The following is a 26,189-nucleotide window of genomic DNA, read 5'->3' on the forward strand; positions in this document are numbered from 1 at the left end:
CCTCATAGAGGATTCGGTACTTCAAATCCTCATCATGAGGAACAACGACGAGCGGAGGATCCGAAACGTCCATGCAATAAAGCAACAGGTCGTTATCGATAGAAAATCGATCTAGCCTTGGACGCGAACGTGCCGACAATTTAAAAATCAATTCTGTGTTCTTTAGAGCTCGTAGCAGAGCTACACAGTGTTCATCTTTGGCGTAAGCCGATATGATTACTTCAGTAATAAGCGACATTGTAGTCGTTAAATGAGAGAGCTCATAATTCGGCCTGCGAGATAGCGCATCAGCCAAAGCATTCTGCTTCCCAGGCTTATACTTCACCTCGAAGTTGTGTTCGGCGAAAAAGGATAGCCATTCGGCCATTCTCTGTGAGAGGTGGGGCGACTTAGTCGCAGTGCGTAAAGATGCGTGATCTGTACATACCACAAACGGTTTGGAGCCTAGCAGATAAACTCTGAATTTGACGAGAGTATACTTCAAAGCAAGTAACCTTCTGTCATAAACTGGGTGATCCGTAGGATCTTTAAGGATCGATGACCCACTCCGCACACTACGTGCAGCTTTTTGTGTCATCCAGGACAGCCTTGTCCAGATGTGACGATGGGTTTAACTCAATCGTTGGTCGAATGACCACCATCTCGGACAAGTTGCCAGCCTTTAAGGCTTACCCGCACTCATCAAAAGACATTTCTTCTAGCTCTAAAAGAGCATGTAACAAAGGGACGCCGCAAGGCTAACTTCTCTCTCGATTTTACCGGTTACACCATTTACAAGCGTATGCAATTGCTCGCTCGTGTCACTTTGTGAGGGTATAGGCGCATCGCGTCTTACCTGCCTTTGGAGTAGAGACAATACACCTCTTGGAGGCCGGGACATTTACGTCCCCGAATTTTTCAGCCTGTATTGGTTCCACATCATGCATGGTGTCTAATTCGACATCCGACATGTTAGGTTACTTAACTTCCTTGTCCAGCGACCGTTTTTGTGTCGCTTCACAGAGTTTGACCCGAAATGCCCTGACGAACCGCCAATAGTGTCACTATTGATACTCAGTATGGTGCTACCTCGGCCGACCACACTCAATGGACTTAGACGTGCCACTCCCGTATCTCAGGGATATTGCACCTTTGATGACTCGACCTTAGGTCTTGAATGCTTTCAGCATTTAGTGAATCGTTATTACAACATGTGTCACCCGACGGAGTACGTGCCGTTCCACCATTTTTTTAGACGGGCTCAGCATTAATATTTACAACATTGGAGTTTATTAGCTCAAACATTCAAATATCTAACACACTGACAGATTCAGTTAGGGAACCGCGCTAATAGCTGGGTTCGTGACTCTCCAAAACTTAGCTAGGAACATTCCGCGTGACGCCTAAGGTCTTAGACCTCCAATCGGTCCATGGCTCATGGCGTTCAAGCCAGACCATACCAAGGATGAGATCATATTTCGAATGCAAATCAAGGACGAGACAGCGTTCCACACTATTAAAGTCCAGAAACTTCATATCTAAGCTCAATGGAACTTTAGGAACAGTGACACGAGTCCCAGTCGCTAAGCGAACACTGATTGTATCACTTTCATGCGCTTTAAGAGCCTCAACGCATTTTTTATTTTTCTCAAGGGAAAGACGTCAAACATAATTTCAAGACACTCCTGAGTCAATTACAATTGACCATGGCTTATCAGAGCCCTTCACAGTCGCTTGAGCGACCTACAAGCCAGGCTTGTACTCACGCCCCGTGCCATTACGCACCGAACTAATTGGGGTTAAGTCCTGTTTACTCTTACCTCCTAGAGGTTTAAAAAAGTCTTGATCTTCCTCAGTAGGGCGCCCTGCGCTTACTGGGTATCGACGTTTTTCCGCACCGTATCAGATCTTTGGTATAGGTCGATATTGGTGCTCTTTCGAGCATACGCGTATTTCGTAGGGGACAGGCCGGACGTAAATGTCTCGTGCTTCCGCACGTTTAACATCCAAGAATGTTTATATGCTGTTTCACAGCTTGAAGTGCCTATTCTGAACGAAGCTTAGATCCATAGGTTCTGGTCTATTAGATGGTACCCATGTGCTCGAAGAGCTTGTTCAGTAAACATGCGTGCTAACACGAGCAGCCTTAAAGTCGAACTCAGCCCGTAGACTGCCAATTCGAAAGTAGCAGGATGGGATCGGAATAATTTTGTCCGGGAAACGCTCTCATTGGGACCCCCATAAAAACTGTTACGACAATATTGCTTCTTTCACCGGGTCTTGATGTATAGATGCAATTAGAGTTCTCATCTCCTGGATATTGTCTGCTAGGGATCGTTTATCCTGTCAAGTCGCTAAGAGCCGTGATCGCATGCGAAAAAGCCTGATCAGGCGGTGCAAACATGCTAATCATTTGCTGTTTCAGCGAATCCCATTAGGGAAAAACGTCGTTTATAGACGTGCTGCACGATAGCGCCTACTCCATGGCTCTACCTCCAAGTTTGGAAATGACCATAGCCACCTCTTACCGTTCTGTTAAGAACGAGGCGGAGTCAATGGACATCTCCATCTGCTTATTTAAAAAAGGATATTTTCTCCCTCTTTTCCCTCAAATGTCTTTGCATTCACAAAACTAGAGGGCGAGCCTTAGGCTCTGAAACAGGTACAGAGATTTATCGAGTTGGCATAGATGCCGCAAGGTGATCTGAACCTGGCCGATCAGGGAGGATTCATATCGCATGAAGGCTTAAAGCCTTGCATGCAGGACCTTTGGTCCCTGGGAATAATGAGCTTTACATGTTCGAGCCCAAACACTCGATATATTATTTAGGAAAAATATAGTTTTTAACAATAGAAATAGCAGCAAAAGTACCAAAAAAAGATTTGAGTGTGTCATACGCTGTGCGTTGCGCCTCTACAAATTCTGGAAACTCTTAGATTTCTTTGAAGGCTTAGTCTTATAAAGACTCAGGCGTAAATTGACTACGAGTGCTACCAGGTGTTGCGGAGCAACCTCGCTCCTAAAGTCAGAGGAAGACTTTTAAACTCAGAGAGTCTCTTAGTTCTATAGAACTAATGGGTTTAACACCTCAGGAAGTCGTACAAGCTATTAAAGCTTAAGGAATCCTTGTTCAAGGGATTCAGGGGTTCCTAGAACCAAGTGGCAACTAGTGCCCAAGAGGATATACCTTAGAAAGGCTTCTGGATCTCATAGATCAATGCGCAAGCCTTGGGAAGGCACTAGACGATTTAGGATCAAGAGGGGAAAGGCCACCACTTTGTTACTCATAATAAATGGGATTTTAGTAAATAACTATTTCAGAATAGGATAAAAAGGCATTTCACCCATAAATTAAATGTAGCACAATAAAAGTTCTTTAACCAATGTTTGCCCCATTACAGTATGTATGTCCGATCAGGTTACAGCCCCCCCCCGCATCTCTTTCCATCGTTAGAAGCAATTGCATCAGCTACACTCTCGAAAGGCAGCGTCATATACTTGGCGGTTGGTATCTTGATTCCAAATCTTGATGCGGGTTAGAATTGCTGTCTTGGCTGCGCGTGCAATTGCATCGCAGGCTGAACCGTCAAAAAGCATTACAGTTGATGCTGCAATAGGCTGCGGTGTTCTATATGGCAATTGCATTCCCATTTTTATCGCGTCACTGAGCGAGTCAGCTCTCGTCCGGTTCCATTCAGCAGCCAACACCTGGCTGAAGGCGCTCGAGCCACTCCATATACGAGTGTCTGGGTCCATGAAAGGCAGCTGGGCCCGCTCTATGCGTTCCCGCGCCGAATCACGCATCAGATTTTCAATGAGTCCCTCGAGTCGACTCAGACAATCTTCATCATGCGTAGTGGTCCCGGCTCTATCACTTGAGAGGTCTCTGCGGTATCACTAGTTGTCTCATCGACCGCATGCGGGCCGAGAGCTCTTAGTGGAGCAGCAAGAGGGTCTTCGGGGGGGGCTTGGGATCATAAAATGTTATCTGTCCTGTCGAGTAGGCTGTAAAGCTATAGAGAAATTAAATGTATTCAGAGCTTATGATATTGGTTACTTTATACTTCCGTTACAATGATCTCTCATGTAGATATGCGCTGCTGTAAAATGGTCATGTAGTCTCTTTTCTTTCTATATGCGCTAGTATAAGTCACTGGCGACCGGACCAAGTTGTGGCTTTGTCAAAAACACTGTTGGTCTGCAATGAAGCACCTTTGCTAGGACTTATAACAGTACTAGTCAACCTACACTGATAACAGTGAAGGTGATATGCCTCGATAACTTCACGTACACTGACATGAAGAGAAGGTTACAAGTAGCTACGAAGTCTTAGCTTCTAGAGGTCGATAGTAAGGCTTCAGTATAGAGAAAAAGTAAAGCTGTAATTTATTTTAAGTTCTCCGTAGCGATCTTTTATCGACTGGTTTTAACAGATCAATAAATAAGTATGTAAAGCGCCTCGTTGCGCACCGCTTAATCAAGTCTTGGGACGATTGACGGAGTGCATTTAAAATTAAATCAACCAATCAACAGATCTAATGTCCCTTTGCCACATAATTACCAAATTTGGTTATATTGGAATTGATTGGAAATAATATTTTTAGTCTGTAATAGGATATAATATTTGTGTTAAGGCCTACGGACGACAAGCGTAAACCAGCTCTGTAACCTGCTGAAGAATTTGCTGCTTCAACTGACGTCCAATAAGTTTTTTTTTTTCAGTCGTAAAGTTATCTTTCCTACATACTTCCAGACCTAATTCTACAGAATAGAAGCCCTAGCGAGCCGTGCGATATGAATCATTGGTTAATTTAATTTGAGCTACAATTGAGACTGACGCACTGTACAATAAATGACTATCGAATGCAATTTTCGTGCAACCATGGAAAATCTGAATACGCCAGTCGTCTTTTTTTTAATATTAAAAGATTGCGAGAGAATATAAGGACATCGAGAATGAAAGGGACACTGACAAGAACGCATGTGCCATATTAAATATCATCACACAAAGACAAATACAAAAACCAAAAAAAAAGAAACTGAACAACCGCATTTCATGCTCCACTCGTGCTTTATATCGTCCTATGCTCGCTTGCTTTTCTCTTCCTTCCTCCAAACTCGTCCCTACATTGTCTGCGTATGCGTGTAAAGTACGGTTTTCAGCTGTCAACCGCATTTGTCGCATCACTTAAAGTGACCACTCCTGCAATTTACATGGAACTTGCCATCGCAGTGCCACTGGCGACATCTGCACCCATTGGAGTGTACGACGAGTTTGAAGCCGGAGGCATAGTCTACACGAAAATAGTCAAGTGATTATTCAAGTTGTACAGCATCTCAACACGTGTTGACGTACTTGGTACGCGCGTTGGGAGGCAAAGCGAAGGTTCATTGCTTCAATATCGTCAGCAAGTGTAAAATCCGGCTGCTGGTCCTGCAAGTGACGCTGTTGGTGACCATAGCTGCCGTGCTGTGGTTGCTGCATGCCAATGGTCTGCAATTGCTGCTGCTGGTACTCGCCCTGAGCCTGGGTCCCCTGTTGAGCATACTGCCCATACGCTCCGTATCCATAAGCTCCTTGCTGATACTGCGGGTAGCCATAAGCCGCAGTGTAGCCATAATAATTCTAATGAAATATAGAGATTCAACAATATCAAAAATCGACAAAATAAATCGCTCCAAAGTCTGCCTGACCTGGTATCCAGCAGGGTATTGACCATACTGCTGAGGGTAATAACTTCCTTGATTCACAGCGCGTGCGGCAGCAGATCGACCCCATGCACATCGAACTTTCACGCCACTTACAACCGAGCCATTCATTTGCAAAATTGCAATCTCGGCGGCCTCTTTCGTCGTGTACTGCACAAACCCACAGCCACGTCCAGGTGGAACCTTGACCGACACGATTTCCCCAAGCGCTCCAAACCGTGCACGTAACTCTTCTTCCGTCGTCGAAGGATCGAGTCCACCGACAAATACCGTCGTATTCGCGCCATCTTCTTCGCCCATACTAAACACAGCCTGCTGTCGAGCCTTGTTCCGCTCCGTAGCTACACTTACGCGCATTGGACGTGAGGAGCAATAGACGCCATTCATGGTCTGGAGGGCTTGATCCGCCTCTTCCTTGCTGCCAAAGCGCACAAAGCCAAAACCCTTCGACATGCGCGTAATTGGATCCATCACGACTTTGGCACCTCGTACAGTCGAGAAACGAGCACTAAAGGTGCTCAAGAGCAAGTCATCCGACACATCGGGAGACAAATCGCCTACAAAAATGGAATGATCGTCCGATGTCTCAATACGTCGACCACCAGCGCCCCAATTCATGCGAAACCGGTGCAGGGTATTTGCTAATATCCATATCAATGATATCCCATATAGTCACACCGCGTCAGAATTGATACTCGGCAAATTACACGCAAAAAAAAGCAATCGTACGAATAAGCTGGCCATTAAAAGTGTCTAATATTTCCTGCGCTCCTTGCTGCGTTGGGAACTCCAAGAACCCGTAACCGGCTGGATAACCCGTTACTTTGTCCCGAATTAGTTTGACTACTGGCTGCTCCGCTATAACACAGTCCACAACAAAGCAGTTTAATATTACGGTCGCACGACAACGAGTGATTCCCAATGAGGCTGTAAAGGAGCCACTTTACACACAGGCTGACGCAAAGAGCGAGACGATATATGCTTCATCCCAGTGCATCTGTATGTCACCCATCCACAGCGTCTTGCATTCAATCTCCATGGCGCTTTAAAAGTCTCGGGGTGAGGTGGTTCCTCCTCCGGTCAAGCGGGAGAAATTGCTTATGGCCCCTTTCTCCCCGCCACGTTGACTGCCACCACCGAATACGTACAAGTCGTTGTAACTTTTGTACACTTCAAGATATTTGTCCTATTAAACAAGCGATACGCAACATGTCTAAAAATGGCTACGTAACTGTTACGTTCTAATTTGGGATCTCCGTTAGGCAATCCGCACTTTGCACGATTACTATCAATTGCATGAAATAGGCAATACATGTCAAGTTATCAGCTCGAGTAAAAGGCTAACTTAACTTCTTAAACCAAAACAAAGCTCTAACTTGTCCGAAGTCTAGCTTTTATAAATGTCAGTCGCCACATCATTCAATTGTATAAAAGCAAACGGACCTTTGACTTCTTTGGATAACAAATGTCTGCAATCGCTCGAATGTATGAGAGATGCATTCCATTATCAATAAATATTTAAAGAAAGCATCGATTCATCATTAATCTTGTCGATAAGGTAAAATACGTAAAATTAGCATTTCGTGTATGTAACTTGTTCGATAAAAACATTTCAATGAGTCAAGCCTAGGCACGGAAAAGGCGTCCAATGCAAAACTGCTTGTGCCTTCTGTTGATCGTTCAGAACATCAACGGAGACGTCAAATTTGCTGCGGAAATTGTTGTATCCAATTTCGCCCCTCGTCTCACTTCTTATACCATGGAATGACATAATTGAATATTGTAACGGGGTATATCGTTACATGAAATTAACAATCAAAGGTTGTTAATAAATATATTATCTAAAAGGTAGATAATATTTGGAGTATATTACTTTATATAGTAATGTTCAGAAATCTTATCCATAAATAGGTATAGACCATTATATCTATTTATCCCGCAGACAAATTAATTGTAGATGTAAACAAAAGAGAGAGATGGATAAGAAGAGATAAGATTTCAGTTGCATGTTTAGTATTAGTTTAAAATTATGTTAGAGTTAACAGATAGAAAGAAGAGATACTTCATTATATTAATACAGTTTTCATTTAACCCTCTTTAAGCTAGTTACCTTAAAGAGAAGTCTTCCTATGCACGTACTAGTGTACGTGAAATAACGTAAGGCACCACTCGAAACTGAAGCAGTGCGAAGTGGACTTTTACTGAAGCAATTCAAGTCGTAGTGCCCCGTTACAAATATGCTTTTCAAAATGTTCCAAAAACTTAAATATTGAAGCAATTGAAAAAAATCATTCGAGAAAATTTCAGCAAATTAATTACAACAGTCATATTAAATATAAGAGAAATTACACAGAATAAGACACTTTTTATCGGAAATGCGCAAAATAAAACACTTTTTTATTCACAGGGTAGGACACCTTGTTTTTTCGCCAACTATAAGAGGGAAGAAACTGCTGTTATGACTTCGTGAAACTGCTCTACCAAAAATGTGTGCTCACGCTGGGATCCCCGAGATTTCTCTAGTGATCCTTGTCATGAATGCTGATCTTGCACCTGACCGATATTGTTCGTTTTTTGTGTGGAAGGATATGCGAGCATACGCAGGACAATCGTCGCCTGAACACTTCAGGTAGGCTTGGTTTTGTTTTTGTCGGAGACTTTGTAGCTGACGTGATCTTTTGCTGCCTGTGATGGAATGACCATCACTACTTCATTCATGGTAGCGAAGGATAGTCCTTTCAAAGCTGGCACGTCAGGAGTGATGGTAGGTGGCATGACAGTTTGGTTGAGGTTCCCGGGAAGAAGGAGATTTGGAGCGATGGGAAGTGTGATCTCGAGGAAAGATGTCTCGGAAATGATCTTCCGAGACTGGCATGCTTGCGTCGCTCGCGAGGCTCAGATCAAAAAGACTAAGAAGTGTCCTATCGTGTGAATAAAATAGCCTCCTATCCTGTGAATAAAAAATGTCCTATTCTGCGATTTATCGATGAAAAGTGTCCTATTTTCTGTGTAGTTTCTCTAAATATAATGTATGAGCAAAATACATTTTACAGAGAGGGAAAACGCCTATACAGTTGAAGAATAAATCTGCTTCGATGTTCATCACAAATTTCACATGGCTTGAGAGCTACTCTTTTCTTTGCAATCGTTTTACTGCAAGAAATATGCACTGGAGTGAGATGCTAAGTCTTAAAATGCTAACACTTCCCATATAGGCGCTTATACACTTGATCTAGTTGCGCCTTGAACCGTCAACTTCGGAGATAACTTAATTGCCAACGCTTGAACCAAAACGGTTTTTGCGTGATCTGCGTAGTGGCAAAGTCAAGCAGATCTGCGTATTTTTCACAGATGACAACTACATGGCCAATATTCGGTCGTCCGTTTCATGTGGTCTGTGACGCCAGCGATTTTGAAATTGGCTCTGCGTTAATGCAATATGACACAGACTGCGCAGAGCGCGTCGTCTGTTATCAATCGCGTCAGCTCCAATCAGCTGAACGCAACTATCCAGTGCATGACAAGGAACTCCTTGCATGAAATATGCACTGGCTAAGTTTAGGGTCTATGTCTTGGGAGATAGACTCTTCATTGTATATACGGATCGTGCGTCTTTACGCACGGCCGTAAAATAGTTCACACCTCTCGCAAAGAATGGCGATCTGGTTGTCTTTCTTCGCGGAGTATAACTTCTCCGTTGAGTATAAATCAGGACGACTTAACGTCGTCGATGATGCCCTATCGCGTCGTCCCGATTTTGAGAAGGTCAAAGTATAAAACAAGAAAATCAAAATATAGCCGGCTGCGCAAATCAACAGTGAGCATAAGGTCACAGTTGCAGCAATAAGTGTTTCGTTGCCTCATGACACAGATCTCAAGCTGATGATCCTTCACGAGCTCCATGATACACCATCTAGTGGGCATCTGAGCCGTGAAAAGACATTATTACGAGTGTCAGAGGAGTTTGGTGGCCACACCTATATCGATGGGTGGCAAACTATATTCGCTATTGCGAACAATGTCAGCGCTTTAAGCTTGCACCGTCCAGTGCGCCACTGAAGCCGCTAACAGTTCAAACGGATGGTGAAAGTAACTAAGTCTGGACTTCATGTTTGGTATGCCACCGGACTATAAGGGTCGAACTGGGCTTGTCGTCTTCGTAGACAAGCTGAGCAAGATGGTTCATCTAGCACCATGTAAAACATCGATCACAGGCAAGGAGGCAGCTCTCTTGTTCCTGGATCATGTACACCGATTACACGGGATGCCCGAGTCTAGAGTATTGGACCGGGATCCACGATTTACGTCTGGCTTTTTGCGTCCTGTGTTTGAGCTGCTAGGAAGCAAGCTTCACATGTCGACCGCAGATCATCCCCAGACCGATGGCCAAACAGAACGTGCCAATCGGGTCGTGGCGGATGTCTTACGCACTGTAGCAACTCCTAAATAATGGAGCAAGCAATTGCCGTTTGTGGAGTTCGCTGATAGATAATAGTGTCCACGCCAGTACGGGTGAGACACCGTTTCATATTAACGAACTGCGCCATCCTCGGACGCCAGTCTCGTTTGTGCGCAGCCTGCGTCTTAGCGGGGGACGGCCACTCACTAGGCTCGGTGCAAAAGATAGACGAAATTTCGTCAATATGTCGATGATCCGCGAGGGTATCATCTCAAAGACATAAACCTGCCCTAGTGATTCTGCCGGGTTGGCAGTAATCACTGTGAAGTCACGGCAAGGAATGTCTGTGCTCCTAAACAAAAACAATGTTTCGTCATTAACAGCTACGTCCTATAACCGACCTTGAACGGTGTATTAGGCAAGTTTGATGCTAAAAGCGGGAGCGAGCCCCAACGCTTTGTTTATGAGCTATTAGCCATCACACGAAATGTCCGTGGCATGATGGCAAGCGCACAGGATAATCAACAAATTATGCTGACCGAAATGGTCGCGCAATAATGAAAGATTTAGTGTTGGGGATCAAGTACTATTAAGTACTGTTACTTTACCTAAAACTGCAATCTCTGTACTACCTGGGGGTGGGTGTGGTTCACATTTGTGACCCACAAAGGTGCATTCACATTGGAAGGGAGGACGCCTAGCGTCATCCGTGATGACGGCTAGCTTAATGCAAGACACGATGTATTTAGAAAATTATACGCTCGCAATACATATCAGTAGATATCAACAGAGCTGGCATTATAATTGCTTAAAAAAGGAAATTCTTTTTAGACGATCAAATATGATAAGTCTGAAAACGAATTTCTAGTTGACAAGTGCGCACGTGGAGCCAAGTTACTGCTCCTGTGACGTCACGGAAGCTAAGATTTCTAGTTCGTTGGGTGAGGTTGTTTAGACCCACCAACTGCTTCACCGCACATGAGAGAAGACAGTCAAACTGCTTCTTCACTGGTCCTGATGGTGTGTGTTAAAGTATTGCGTGGAAGCTTTCGATATGCCAGCAAGGGTGATGTAGCCGCAGATAAAGCTGACTGTTTTTTTACATTAATGGCGACACTTGAGCAAAATTGTTCGTCTGGAATGATCACAGTCTATCTCGCTCCGCAAGATAGGAAAAGACATTTATACTAAGCACGTCAATAAGTTCTATGAAAGAATCGAAGGCGACAACCTCAAAAGTCATCTAAGCTCGAAGAGCTTAAAGGGGTCCGAGTGTAAGGGAAGCAATGGCTCGTTGAACCGAGTGGTAACTATTAGTTAAAAGCATATACCTTAGAAGGCTTAGTACTGTTACAGATCGCAGCGCAAGCCTTAGAAAGGCGCCACACGATTTAGAAAAAATGAAATTAAATTTTATTTATTTTTAAAAGTAAAATACCTGCTCTAAATACATTAATATAGATATCGACCACCGGATCTTTCTCTATATACATGCGTTTTACCCATATTTCCATATGCTTCCAATGCGCATACCAAACAAAGGGAAATGAATTTGCCCATGATGCGTATTTACTTCACCTTTTTTTCTCAACGGTGTAACAACCGAAATGCATTACATTTTCCCTCCCTCATCAGAATATTTACCTTCAGTATTGGAATATCTCCAATTCCTCTATGAGGTCTTAGGTTAAAAACATCTAATTTTGCAGGTATCCCCACATGAACCCCCCCCCCAAATTAAGGTTCGCTCGCTCGTCGAGCAGCGCAGGAGGGCGCCGAAATATTGGTGGAAACTTTCGTTGCTGTAAAGCACGGTGCAACATTTTTTTGAGGCTCTTGCTCAAACTGAAAGCACCCTTGACGGAATCTAAACCGACTTTTGACGTTGGAACGTCAACAACCTAGTTTAAAGGGCCAGCTAGAAATCATGAAGAGGATGCAGCAATCTACAACACTGAGTGTGTACGCTGCTTTTGTGGAAGGTTTAGCGTCCCTTCTTGGCCACGACTGTGGAGGCACGCACAGCATTATTTAATGCAAGGTCAAAAACCGGGACAATATACTCCAGCGCTTTGATTATTCAGTCTTCACGCTGTGCAAAACGTCTTCAATGACCGATTGATCTGTTCAGTCTGACCATCGGTCTTCGTATGATCCACTGTGGACATGCCAGATCCGATGCAAAGCACCCGTTAGATTGAATCCCAAAATGTAATCGTGAAACGGGTTTCTGTCGAAGGCAATTGCTATTATCAAACCATCTATATATAGCTAAGAGGTTTCATTCACCATCAATGGAATCCAGCAAATCCGCTTAATGGGCCGTTTTGCTCAATCGGGTAAAGATGAACACAATGCTCGTATTGCCTTCCAAATCCACTGGGTACGGGCAGCTAACAAGTCGTGCAGTTGCATGTGCCGATGGCTTATAACGATTTAATTTGCATGCGGAACACGCGCTCCTGTCCATCTGCATCTATTAGTGGCAGAGCGCGGCGTTTAGCAACGTCAGCTGCGTCACAAAATGACACTGAAATGCCGATTTGTATTAGGCAGAGCCAAAAACGGAGCTTGGATGAGGGTAGTTATATTGCTTATATGGTGCTACTCCAGCACTAATTCGTATCCCTTTTAATGAGATTAAAATTACCGAGCCATATCAGCGTAACTTTTGCTGTACTTGTGTAAGTAGCTGGCCAGCCCAGCCACTTCCGCAAACCTCTCTACTTCTTAGGACCGGCCATTTAATACGACTTTTTGCCTAAAAGGATATGCTCTAAGGCGTTACTTCTCAATGAAGCACTTGAAGAACGAATACATCCTGCCCGAAAGTGCATTCAAATGAGCGCATGCATTCCAGCACTGCTCGCAAGCGCTCTTTGTGAATATCAAAATCTGACCGCACGACGATGGACAAATTTTTAATCCAATCATGTATGTGTATAATCTTAATGGGGGTAGAATAGCTGCGTCACTAGATGCTGCAAAGTAGTCGGGATATTGGAACGTACCTAGGCACCACCAGCCACTTTCACAACCAACCACTTGGAGGCTAACCAATCTTAGCGTGATATTCTTGCTTGCATGTGCAGTTAGAAATGACCATTGGCTAAGTCGGGCGCACTGAACATCGTAAACTTGATCATATTGTTTCGAACAACGTCCTTTCTAGGATTGAGTATAGAAGCCGCACTTAGTTTGTCATAAGTGTGCACAATGATCCATGTACTATTCGGCTTTTTTGCACAAAATGTCAATGTCGAACGAGAGACTTAATCTCACGTACCATTTAAGCCACGTGCTTTGGAGGAAAAAAACGGCAAAGAAGTCGCGGCGTTCCTTTGTTATAGTTGTGTCAAGCAAAATTTGGTCTCGGGAATCAGGACAAAGTCATGACGAACTCCTCAAGCAGAAGGTAGGTCAGTCGTATAATCTTACAGGGAACATTTTTTATGTAACGGGATGCCCCGTTACATCACCTGTCCCTTAAACAGCAGTCGCAATAGTGACTGATTTTGAATGACAGATAATACCGTCATACCTCTCTCTGTAATTTAGCCCTTGTTTTTTTTTGATTTCAACTTTTGATTGCGCATGGTGTTGAAATTTGAATAGCAAAGGGTGCCCCGTCACATTTTCTCCTCACTAAAGCCTTTGTATCGCCCCGCAAAGACCTATTTGCTATTTCTAACCTTACTCTTTACGTCAGTGTATGTGAGGTAATCGAAGCACCTCACCTATACCGTAATCAGTAAAGGCTGACTAGTACTGATGTCAGTACTTGCAAAGGTGCCCCGTTACAGAGAAGCTCCTAGATGTAAATATTTTTCCTTTTTTTCCTTGGCGTTTCCAAAGTTAAGCACGTCGTGTACGTGAAGTAGTCGAGGCACCCACCTTCACTGTAATCAGTGTAGGTTGACTAGTACTGATTTCAGTGGGATGTCAATACGAGACGTGTCACCAGCAATGGCTATGTAATAAAGTAAACTTTTGCGTCCTGTGTATCGATCCGTTAATGATCGATACATTTCTACAATCCTTTCAAAAATTGATGTGGTGGATTTTGATGTTCATCCATCCACTACTTAAGAGCCTTGTCCTCTTGATAAGCTCTTGTAATGTCGTCAAGTAGTCTTGACAACGAAACGCTAATTGTTGCAACAGTGATATTAGCCTCGCTCCTGTTTTGCGCAGCCGGCTCAAAATCATGCTGGCGCAAAAGGGCATCAGCGACAAACGTAAGTCGTCCTGATTTATACTAAACGGAGAAGTTATACTCCGTGAAGAAAGCAACCATCTCGCCATTCTTTGCGAGTGGTGTGTACTATTTACGCCGTGCGTAAAGACGCATGGTCCGTACATACAATGAATGGTCTATCTCCCAAGAGATAGACCCTAAACTAAGCCAGTGCATATTTCATGGCAAGGAGTTCCTTGTCATGCACTGGATTGTTGCGTTCAGCTGATTGAAGCTGACGCAATTGATAACAGACGACGCGCTCTACGCCATCCGTGTCATACTGCAATAACGCACAGCCGATTTCAAAATCGCTGGCGTCACAGACCACATGAAACGGACGGTCGGTCTTGGTCCGCAATCGCCAGGATTGGCGATTGCATCAAGCTTTACTTGATACCCTCAAAGGAACGCTGACAATTAGCATTCCATAAATATTCTACATTTTTTTAACGAAGAAGAAAGATGCACAAAATTTCGGCATAAGTGCGTGAAAACTTGTGCAGATACGTCGCTAAGCCTATGAACGTTTGTATCATTTGACATCAACTGGCACAGGCCAATCGGTTACCGCTTTGATACTTTCGGATCCGGGCATACACCGTGTTCATCCACGATGCACCCAAGAATTGGTATTTCGCTTGCAGCGGATATACACTTCTTGAGAATTGCATACAACTTGTGCTTACGCACAAGTGTAAGAACCTTTCGGACGTGAGTACGATGTACTTAAAATTACGCTTTTCCGTTCATGGCTTTGTTCTGAACGAAGACATCATTAAAATGACTGGGTGCAAAATCCCGCACCGATCTTAACAGATTGGTTACGCATCTGTTGAATGTCGCAGAGGAATTACTTAGTCCCTGAGGCATGACTAGCCACTCTCATAGCATACCGTTTGGGGTTCTAACTGCTGTGAATGGGATATCCTATTCACTTGTAAGGATCTGATAGAATCCATTGACAGATCCATTGACGAAAAGGTACTACTCTTTGACATACCGTCAATGATTACGTCTTTTCGTGGTATCGGCGTTTGAGCCGGTAGCGTTGCAGCGTTCTATTTATTCAATGCATGCACAATTCGCCATCCTCCTGTCGCTTTCCGTAAACAGAAGGTCGGAAGCTATGTAAGGAATTGGAATCCCTCACATGGCCCGCTGCTAAGCGTACGGCAAAGAATTTTGTCGATCGCTATTACTTGTTCACGAGGCAATGGCCATTGCTTCATGACAGTATTCTATTCTGGAATTAGATCGATTTCGTGTCAGTGCCTTTATCCTTAGGCAACTCGCACGGTACTGATTCAATGAAGTCATCCTTGAATTCTTTTAGTTCCTTTATAAAGGGTTTGTCTTCCAAGACTCCAAGGGTTAGGACTTAAAAGATTCCATCGAGTCTTCTTATCAAGGACACTTTCATCCATCGACGAGCTGCTGAAAACCCGTTCGCTCTCAAAAAATACTATGCCGACCGAATATTGGCCACGTAGTTGTCATCGGTGACAAATACGCAGGTTTGCTCGACTTTGGCACTACGCAGATCGCGCAAGACCCGTTTCGGTTCTAGCGTTGGCAATTGAGATATATCAGCTCAAGTGTATAAGCGCCTACACTTGATCCATTGTTTACTAGGGCATTTAATGTCTTGGTTCTCTCTTTGGAACTCATTTTCAAAGGTCCCTGGTAACCTTTGACCACAGGTTCTTTGGGACTCATTCCCTCATTTTTTATTTGGAAAATATCCTCTACAGCTGCCTCCAGCTGTAAATGCGCTACTACAGCGAGATCCTTTGTGATCGACTTTCCAGTCAATCTAGGACTTTCGCACTGCCTCCTATAGACAGGTGTTGAATATTCTCTTGGCTGTTGCTTTTCAAGCAAGCGTACTTCTTTCGTACCACTCAGCTTATTCGAGTGGTCGAACTTTGCCGCTGCCTGTGTTTGTGCACAGCCATCGGTAACTATGTTTACGTCACAAAATTGAACCTTTGACGCTGCCTTGTGCTCGTGCACCGCCGTCGAGATCTAACTCCAGAGTGTGTTGGACATTCACGCTGAGGTCTTGTGCAGTCATGACCGAACCCTAAGTGATGCCATCGCGCTCTCTCGAAGGACATCCACACGCTTTTGCACGGTCCAAGACGTTCATCAGTTGGCCATCTAATGAACAAGAGCTGGCATTGTCACAACTTGATGCTGCCAATTTATGGATGGCTCGTAAGGAATGAGCCATGGAATCCAAGGATGACATAATTTGTCATCCAAGTCAAGTACGATAAATCGTCTTCGAAATGTTTACTCTTTAGCGGGTATTGAATACCAGCTACATGTTTCTTTACTTTGGCAGATGCGCCTGTTGCTAGACGCACTGTCATGCTCGTTAGAGGGATATCGTGCTCAATTAATTTGAGTCTGCAATCTTCTAGCGATTGGCGTCTACTAAAATTGTTCGCCCTATAATAGTCTAAGGATTGCTGGCAATAATTTGGCACTATAATTTTCAAGGTGATGAGGTAAACCTTAACCCCTGGGTAATCACACAATATTTGTATGTGAGGAGCAATTTTCGTCAAAAGGACGGCAAATTCATTTGTCGTTGCTGGACCGGTTAGGGGATACCCACCTACAGACCCCGACATTCTTTTTGACGATCTGCCTTACCGTTGCGATTTCGCAAAAGCGTCGGATCCGCGTCCTCCGCTGTTCCCACCGAAAGATCGATCAATTCGCTCAGCGTTTCTAGGCACCGAGTTGGAACACTACGATTATGGCGCAACCTCTGGCAATAATTGCATTTTTGCAATCGCTTGTGACTTAGAGAACGATGTTTCTCGCTCTCTATATATAAGAGATCTATGGGATCTTGTCGTCTCGGTGGACGATAAGCACCAGACTGGACAAAAGCCTGTTTAAGACTAAACTCCTCATGTTCCACGTTAGAGATCGCTTGGTCGAGTGCCTCTAATTCTAGCCGTAATAGTTGGGTCTTCACAGGACCGTCGGCAAGACATTTAATATCCACAATTGTTCGTTTTGTTGATCTATTGGATGGCTAACGATACGACTGAGCATGAATTGTGTATGTTGGGCATAAGCGTGTAGATCGCGCTTGCCCTGCTGCAAATCCAGGAGCTCGGCTCGAGCCCTGAATTCGGCACGTGGCGGCTCAAATGTTTGCCTGAGCCGGGTCTTAAGAACCTCATACGACCCAAAGACTAATAGTCGTGAAGCTTGAGCCCCAAGGTCCACGAATTTTCACGTCCGACTATGTTGGACATGCCAGATTTCACTTTCATCGCATCATTACGCATGGCGTCGTCTAATTTGACGAGCCATCTCAAGAGGGAGTCGCCTTCGACTGCTTTAAAACTGAGAGATTTCGATATTTAAGCTTTTGGGTCGACGTGGAAGCGTCGGCCCATTAGCAGCATGTAGATGCTGCTGTCTCAACAGTTTCAACTGTTGAGGACTATGTTCTATCAGCACATCCGCGTGCTGAGAGCCTTGCTGGTGGAGCAAGGCTACTTTCTCGTGGGCCCCGTCGAGTTCGTGTTAGAAAAACTCGGCTATGGTCGCATGCTCTTCATCTATGTTTAGAGTGATTAGCATAGCGCCACCGACTGGCCCGCCTACGACCGAGCTCATTCCTTCAATCGCTCTCCATTCAAGGTCTCTCAAATGAGTAAACCTTTCACGCAATGCGTGATATCTTTCTTGAAGGGCTTGATAGCTCCCTCCTTCTTCATCCGACTTGTCCGTGTTTGATGGAACGTGCGTGGGCCGTTGAACGGACTACGCTACCAGATGCAACGGGGCACTTTTGTCTAGTACTGATCAGTACTAGTTAATCTCAAACTGATTACAGTGTAGGTTAGGTGTCTCGAAACTTCACGTACACAAGGGTCCAGAGGAAGGTTTTATGTAGCTTATGGGGCTTTAGCTACCAGATGTAATTTAAAGGATTTGAATTACGGAAAAGTAAAACTGTATTAATATATATATATAAATAATTTCTACGTAACGATCTTCTATCTACTACAAAACTTACCATATTAATATTTAACTAAGTATGGCGCCTCCTTGCGTACCGCACCATCGTGTCTTGTAACGATTGGTAGGCTTGATTGAGACTTATATCAACCAATTGATAGAGCTAATGTCTTATTGCATCAATCAATACCACGTTTGGTAATATTGAAATTATTTAAGTCAAAATTAATAACGATAATAATTTTGTAATTCATTCTCTCTTTCAACTTAAAGGAAATAATATTCGTTATTCCTCTTATAGGAACTAATACTTATGTAACGGGACACCTAAAGGACAGCAAAGGCCTATTTTAATTATAATGAATTTATTAAAAATTATGGACACCTGTCAGCATGCTGATCCTTCTCAAAAAACAGCTGTGAGTTCCCCTATTGTTATGTTGACAAATTCAAATTTAGTAATAATTAATTCGCTACTTTAATTTTTTTACTAATTTATAGGAATCGGCTTTAAGGTAGCAGACCGATCATTCTTATTAAAATTAAGATATGAAAGAATAATATTCGATACTTTGCTCTGATTTTTTCAAAGTTTTCTTAAAGTAATTTATTATCGTGTTTACTCTCGTCTTTAACTTCGACGAGAGCACGCTCTCCATTCTGTTGAATGTCAAAAAGCTGCGTATTCAGCCACTGCTACTGTTTTGTCAGTCTTGACACTCATCACTTATGTGGTGTCAGTTGCACGCAGTCGGGCGCAATACGCTAACGGAGAAGACATTTATCTATTACATAACAATTTGCCAAGGCTGGCAATCATCGCACAATGTGCAGTAAAATGCATTTTCACTCCCGTAGTTTTTTGGGGCCAAATAAAAAAATGTTATTATTAAGAAAATGAGATGAGTCTCAATCAGCCATACCCACTAGGTATTGCAACGTTGTTTAAATCGGTTGGGGGTAATTTGTCGGGACGATTTTTGGTTTCCTACCAATCTTGCGGTTAAGAGGATGCAAATTGTTTTGATAGTCTCGAAAATGATTGGGGTAAGTTCCATAAAGAAACTTACGATAGAATTTGCCGGCACGTAGTTTAGCTTCAGCCTCTTCCGCTGTAATACCTTTAAGGCGCAACACTGTGTTTATCGGTTCAGAAAACGCCCATGCCATCGAATGACGAATGCCTGGGTTTCTTTCTTCGACGATGTCACCGGCGGAAACACTTTTGCTGTCTACGCTGCTAAGACTGCGCAGCAAATTCGGGACCGATTTAGAAGAAACCGGTCTCGGGGCGCGTAGTTGGCGAGTAAGATCTGATGTTTCTTCTTCTGGGCCAGCAAATGATTTGATTTTCGAAATGGGTGTGACGGCACTAACGGATGCCAGGAGGGCGATCACAAGCAGAAATTGGGAGTTCGTGATATTTATCATTCGAGCTGATTCGGGCAAAAGTTAGTTAGAACTAATGGCTTGTAGTAAAATATCAAAGTGAAGTCTGTTATTCTTGATTTGGGATTCTCTTATCATGTTTTATAATTCGCTTTTTGTACATAGAAATAGGAACTGGAAGGCTTTTATCACATCTCATTTTCTTGGCATTGTTTCTTTTGCAGTGATTAGCTGTATTTTTAACCGACTGGCTTTGCATGCAACGACAGTGCTACATACATCGTTGAAGCTTTAAGGAAAATCTAGTCCAAAAGGATATCCTGATGATTGCTCCGTCAATTTTGACAACAATAGAACCTCAGTAGGTATCTGCGAGCGGACAACTTTTTTAATGCATAGCCAAGTGAATTGGCGTCATCGTAAAAACTTGCAGATTCCTGGGCATCTATCAGCAAGAAGGATATTCATGTCACTTCGCACCTCCGACAATTGTCGCGAATATCCAGCTTAACTTCTTCCTCGTGCTCGATTTGCTGCGCTTTCTTTCGCTCTTTTTATGACTTGCCAATCAAATGCGGGCGCTCTTGGCTTTTTCTTACCTGTTCAAAACAGTACATTTAACGTCGTCAAACGAAAATTAGATTTCTGATGTGCTCGGGCGATCATACCCTTTACGTTACTCTTAATTAGGGTGTGTGGTTACAGCGATTCCCCAATGTAATTTAGTAGCGATGATTTTTTTAAGGCCAAAAGGGCGATGATGTTTTAAAGGCCAAAAGGGCGATCTAAAGACGATTCTAAAGAATTAATTGTTGATTTGGGTGCAGCGAAATGACCCATCCTGTGAAAATATTTTTGGTGGCGCTTTTATTCAATACAGACGAGGAGGGTCTGTTGCAATATTAAAAGGGGTTGCTATACCGGCTGTCTATTGATTCCTCTCATTTGAAATAATATTTATCATTTCTCTTATTAGATTATTTTTTTATTTTTCAAATTATAGGAAATAATATTTATGAAACGGGACATCCCGTTACAACGTATGCTCTTCCGCATGCATGTTAGTTGTTCTTTGGAGGTCAAGCTAAGGATGAATACATTCTACTTTACTTCTACATACTTTTGCGGAAGTGCATGCTTACCTTTCAAATTGGCGAATCTTAGTGCTCTTTTTGTACTCACCATGAGCGCAAGCAAGCCACAATTTCCTCATGTTTCAGCTTTTGTCGGCTCTCGCTCGTAATTTTTCTTTGTTGAATAAGCATCTTGCTATTAGCGAAAAATTACAAAAATATTGCAAAGTATTATCGCAGGCCTTTCGAGCTACTGAAGCTGGGAAGGCCTGCATAAAGATTTCTCAATCTATTTTCTAGTTGTCATCAAGGTGCTACCATAACGCAACTCTGAAAAATACAGTTGTATATAATCAATGGGTGTGGCTTTATCTGTTCCCAAATGTAATTTTATGGGGGGGTTAGGGGTGTTTTAAAGTGCAAAAGAGGATTTTAAGACGACTCTAAAGGAATAATTGTTAATTTTGCGATACGGCGGAATACTGAAAATGTTATATGTTGTCAATTTGAATCTGTAGTTTTTATTTAATTCAAAACGTGGCAATTCACATTAAGGCGTGTGGCTATAACGGTTCCTGATTGTTATCCCTTATAATTTTGACTTTATAGTCCCAATATTACCAAACATTGTAATATTGACGCAATAAGACATTAGTTCTATTGTTTGTTGATTCAAGTTTAAATCAATCCTGCCAATCATCACAAGACACGATTATCCATCGCGCAAGGTGGTGCATGCATTGTATAGCCAGTTAATAGTAAGGCATGCGTGACCTCACGCTTATGCGCAACATACACGATATCCAATTGGATGTCTTCCCTGAATCAGTACCGTGCGAGTTGCCTAAGGAAAAAGGCACTCGACACAAAATCGACCAATCCCAATTTCGAAATACTGTGTCATGAAGCAATGGCCATTGCCTCGTTAATAAGCAATAGCAATCTACAAATTCTTTGCCGATAGCATGGCAGCGGGCCATGTGACGAAGTTTACCTCCTTACATAGCTCTCAAAACTTCTGTGTGCGTAAGGCAACACGAGGGTAGAGGATTGTGCATGCATTTCATATCAGATTTTTGCTGACGGTCCTGTTAAGACGCAGCTGTTCCTGCTCGAATCATAGACTTTATAATCAAGCGATCTCTATTGCGGAACAGGAGGGCTTTCGCCTGAAACAAGCTTTAATCAACTTGGGGCTTACGGTCCGCGTAGACGACAAGAAAACGGAGTCCAGAACCTATGGACGTCTCGTATGTGCTCTTTCGAGCTTTGCGTGGCTTGCGTCACGAATGTGCCGGATGCAAGTATCTCCCGGTACCGCACATAAGTAACTACGGATGTTTCGGCGCTATTCCATCGCTTGAAGCTCTGCTTCTTTAAACTCCTCAGCGAGGCTGAGGCCCAATGGTCTCGGTTTATTAGACGAGCTTGTTTGATTGAATACTAGTTCAGAGACTAAATGGTTCGTGGAAACAAGTGTCGCATATTCTCCAAGAGTATATACTTAAGGAAGGCTTAGTATTCTTACCTGATCAAAGCACAATCCTTAGGAGAGCACGACACGCTGGTTAGATCAAGATGTAAGCCGAACTAAATGAATGCTTTTTAATTGGAAATAACCATACCCTAACAACCTCAATCTAGTTTCTCGGCCACTAGTCATCTATCTGGTGGCTGACATGCGTATTACACATAAATTAATAGGATTTTAATGCTCTTACTTATATAAATGAAAAGGGGTATCTTAACTATAATTTATGGTGCGCCACAGCTAACTTTAAATTTTTCAAATATTGAAAAATGATAAGAAATGAGAATAAACTTAGGAAATTATTGAATACACCACAGTTTTACTAAATACAGCACATACACTACTGACACCACACCCGTACTGCACCACACTGCGCGCAAACTCCACCGTTGCACGATAATCCATATCTAAAAATCAAATTGAGGAGGCACGCCTACGACCATGCACCGTAACGTAAACCAAACATAGGATTTATTTATGAGTCAACAACCTTGCATTGATCAAGCCTATTCTGTGGTTTTCTTGACGCAATGGCGTCAAAATTTGACGAGCAGGGACTTCAGCAGCTAATGACTTATTAACAGTGTGCTTCACCTATCTTTGTCAGTCGCCGACTGCTAGGATGCCTTGCCATGTTGGTAGATGGCTCGAAGTTATGCTGTTCACAGCTTAGCTCCAAGCGAAGGCCCTGTTGTTTCTTGCCAGTTACCTTCGCAGAACAACTGGTGCGACGTGTGCTGCTGCCTAGGTGCTTCTGTGTTGTGACCGCACGTTTCAGAAGCTTACAGTATTGACTCCCACGATCGCAGCCCATCTGAACATTTTACATTTGAGACCCGATCGCTGGATTGTCAACGAGGCGCTTGTGCCCCGTGCTTAACTTACACGGTCGCTGTTGAGGAAGCGCGGAAGTGAGACGTTCGAGTGTTGATTTGATTGGCTGCGGATATTTTCCGGTCTGATAGTTGACTTATTTTAGGGGGTCCTAAAATATCTAGATCCTCCGAAACGTAATAGTCAGCCACTCTACTTTAGACACTAAATCCTTACCCCCAATATTACACATCTAGAATCGCACTTTAATGAGTATTATGTGTAGCCCGTTACATCACCCCCACTCAAAATAGTGACCACGTCACTTAGTTGAAATGCAAATCACAGAACAAGGCAAAACGAAAACCGAGACTCACACTTGCTGCGCTCTTGGAGTGTGCCCGGCTTCGAGAACCACACACGTGAGACGAGACGTCGCGTTGCATAAAACTATCACACTGCTTCTCGCCTCGAGGCATCAGCCGAGACGCACAATGAACATGACTACCGCCAGCCCCACCGCGGTTGCAAAGCCATAATAAACAGGTAACCGATATGTCGGCACGTTCACACCGTAAAGCGTGGGCGACTGAAGTGGGATCGTCGACGCGACAACGAGCCGCAAGCTGCGGCGAACGTATCGTCGAAGCAAGGAGAAATCAGTGACGCCGGACCGCTACGTGACGACGGCGTCGCTGGACGATCGCGGTTTGTGGCGCAGTACAACTTCGATCCATCGTTCTTTCGAGAAAGGACGCTTCCTGACTCGGTGGCGCGCGACGCCTAACACCGAGTGAGTACATTGCGACACGATGTGTGTGAGAAGTCGTGGCAGTCAGATCGTGCCGGCTGTTACATCTACTATCGTGTGTGGTGCCGCAAGTTTGAAAGTTCCGGGTTCGCTCGACCAAGTCGGGTCGAGTGGGTCGAGATGATTCGAGATGTCCCGCTGACTGAATGCGAGCAAGAGTTGATCGCTCGATGGAAGCGACAAGACCAACAATACAACCACTAGCGTGGCATTTGCCAGGCGGCCGAACCCGATCAGACGGAGTGGTTGGATGCTCCACGGCTGCTGATTCCACGACAGGCGGCTGCCACTCCACCGCCAAACGGGGCAATTTTTGGTCAACGTGGATCGCGTTCAACCGCTCGCGCGTATCCGGACGAGCCGTCTCGCGGGCGACTTCGTAAGATTATACCAGATCCGAAATATCAGTAGCAAGCGTGGAGCGTGGATCTCATGTATCCGATGTGAAAGGATTATCAAGCCAACGCACGCGTTAGTGAGATGGTGCACGACGACCATCGCCGCGATGACCAGCAATGAACGATAGTCGACAAGACTATCGACAGTTTATCGAGTCTCACCCTCGCTATCCACCAAAGGCAGAGGACCGTCACGCTGGAATCGCTCAGCATGCGATGAGCCAGGTTAATCACGGCGTGCTAGCGTACTATTTGGCGTTCCGTAAAGCTGTTACGTTGGAGACGCTGGCGCAACAGATGTAGTTGCAGAGACAACTGGCGGATCAAAAGACGCAGCAGATGGTTGGCTTCAAGAGATCCACGGAACCGTTGATGCAGAAAGGTGAGCGGTTCCTCGGGGGTCGTGCGCAGACGCAATCGCTGCTTCTGACGAGTGAGACTGCCGCGAACCCTGTCGTCGTTGAGGAGATCGACGATGTCGTCGTTAAGATGGAGTCACAGCCAGCAACGACGGCGCCGACTGTTCAGCGACACAACGCGACAGCACAGCAGCTCACCACGGCTGCTGCAGATGCAACGGCAGCGATGTCAAGTTTAAGCCAGCCGGCTCAAACCGAACCAATTGCTGACGATCGCGCGTCGCCCGAGACCACAATGCATGCGCGCCAATCGGCTTAAACGGAGCTGATTGGTGAGGATCGCGCGCCGCCCGAGACCGCAATGCACGTGGGTCAGTCGTATCGAGCAACGCCGGCTGCTGAAGCGACGGTGTTGACTGCGATGATGGCGAAGCAGTCGACGCTTGCAAAGTTGACTGATGAAATCAAGCGTGGGAAGACGGCAGACTCTAATAGCGCTTGAGTTGCCAGACGTAGAACGTTGGGTGTAGCCGCATCGCGCTCGGGATGTCGAGCGTGCACGTGTCTTCTCTCCTTTTGAGTACGGTAATGGGTGCAATGTAGCGCGGCGCGAGTTTGCTCGCGCCGAGGCAAGACACTGAAGCACCGATGTTGTTTGACGATGACAATAACACTTTATCACCGATCTTGTATGCTTTATGTCGTTCGCCCGTGCGTATAGGCGGACGCCTTCTGTGTATCCACGGCCTTTGCAATGGCATCGCGTACGAATCGCGCGATGGACTGGCGACAGGGATGCATTCGCCGCATTGAAGAAGAGCGTGTCTCCAGCTCCCTTCTTGATGATTGCTGACAAGTTCAAACCGTTTCACGTCGTGTGCGACGCCAGCGATTTTGCGATCGATTGTGCGCTTAGCAGTACGATGGCGCCCCGGAGTCGAGCGCGTGATCAGCTAACCGTCTCGAAAACGCAAGGCTGCCGATCGCAACTACCCAGTTCACGACAAGAAATTGCTCGCAATGAAGTACGCGCTCGGAATGTTCCAAGTGTACTTACTAGGCGAACAGGCGTTCGTCGTGTACACGGATTACGCATTGCTGCGGACACCTGTCAAGACGTCACATCTCAGTCAACGCACTGCGCGCTGGCTGTCGTACATTTCATTATTTAAATTGTCGTTCTCTCAAGTCGGGCGCGACAAACATCGTCGCGGACGCTCTTTCGCGTCGTCCCGGTTACGACCCCCGTGCGGATCTTGGCCACGGCGCCGATGTCGACGATAATGACGACGATGAATGTGTGGCGTGCGTCGCCCTCGGTTTGAACACCACAGTTGTGATTGCAGTGAATCCGCTGTTTGTCGACAATGGGATAGCGAATGATCCGTTTTACGCGTCGATCGCTGATTACTGCATTCATCCGTCACCAGACTAGTTGCGAAAGCTGGCTGCACCAGCACGCGCCCGAGTCGCGCGCCCCGCGGTCGTTGACGGTCT

General features: G+C 44.6%; 4 protein-coding genes across 4 annotated transcripts; 2 read left to right on the forward strand and 2 right to left on the reverse strand.

Annotated features, from left to right (window-relative positions):
- Positions 1 to 4,776: 4,776 nt before the first annotated feature.
- On the reverse strand, positions 4,777 to 6,749 carry CCR75_002647 (uncharacterized protein). Its single transcript, XM_067960744.1, has 5 exons — positions 6,641 to 6,749; positions 6,419 to 6,547; positions 5,675 to 6,330; positions 5,337 to 5,606; positions 4,777 to 5,274 (listed from the first exon to the last, which is right to left on the reverse strand). Exons 1-5 carry the CDS (start codon positions 6,726 to 6,728, stop codon positions 5,191 to 5,193), a joined length of 1,227 nt encoding a protein of 408 aa, XP_067815449.1. The 5' UTR covers positions 6,729 to 6,749; the 3' UTR covers positions 4,777 to 5,190.
- A 12,514-nt stretch (positions 6,750 to 19,263) lies between these two features.
- On the reverse strand, positions 19,264 to 19,749 carry CCR75_002648 (uncharacterized protein; the record flags this gene model as incomplete). The annotated part of the gene is made up of 1 exon (XM_067960745.1): positions 19,264 to 19,749. One exon carries the CDS (start codon positions 19,747 to 19,749, stop codon positions 19,264 to 19,266), a length of 486 nt encoding a protein of 161 aa, XP_067815719.1.
- Positions 19,750 to 24,450: 4,701 nt separating this feature from the next.
- Positions 24,451 to 24,636, forward strand: CCR75_002649 (uncharacterized protein; the record flags this gene model as incomplete). Its single annotated transcript, XM_067960746.1, has 1 exon — positions 24,451 to 24,636. One exon carries the CDS (start codon positions 24,451 to 24,453, stop codon positions 24,634 to 24,636), a length of 186 nt encoding a protein of 61 aa, XP_067815718.1.
- A 36-nt stretch (positions 24,637 to 24,672) lies between these two features.
- On the forward strand, positions 24,673 to 25,011 carry CCR75_002650 (uncharacterized protein; the record flags this gene model as incomplete). The annotated part of the gene is made up of 1 exon (XM_067960747.1): positions 24,673 to 25,011. The coding sequence occupies one exon, from the start codon at positions 24,673 to 24,675 to the stop codon at positions 25,009 to 25,011; it is 339 nt and encodes a 112-aa protein (XP_067815902.1).
- Between the last annotated feature and the right edge of the window lie 1,178 nt (positions 25,012 to 26,189).

This window comes from Bremia lactucae (assembly GCF_004359215.1).
Source record: "Bremia lactucae strain SF5 chromosome Unknown BlacSF5_NotPlaced_183_SHOA01000117.1_1171385bp, whole genome shotgun sequence".
Classification (NCBI taxonomy): Eukaryota; Oomycota; class Peronosporomycetes; order Peronosporales; family Peronosporaceae; genus Bremia; species Bremia lactucae.

What these genes read in the sequence shown, in the direction of transcription:
- CCR75_002647 (XM_067960744.1), bottom strand. Translation starts at nt 6,728, where the DNA reads ATGGAGATTGAATGCAAGACGCTGTGGATGGGTGACATACAGATGCAC. An exon ending in TTTTAATGGCCAGCTTATTC is followed by an intron (nt 6,331 to 6,418) that starts GTACGATTGCTT and finishes TATGGATATTAG; the next exon opens with CAAATACCCTGCACCGGTTT. An exon ending in AATACCCTGCTGGATACCAG is followed by an intron (nt 5,607 to 5,674) that starts GTCAGGCAGACT and finishes ATATTTCATTAG; the next exon opens with AATTATTATGGCTACACTGC.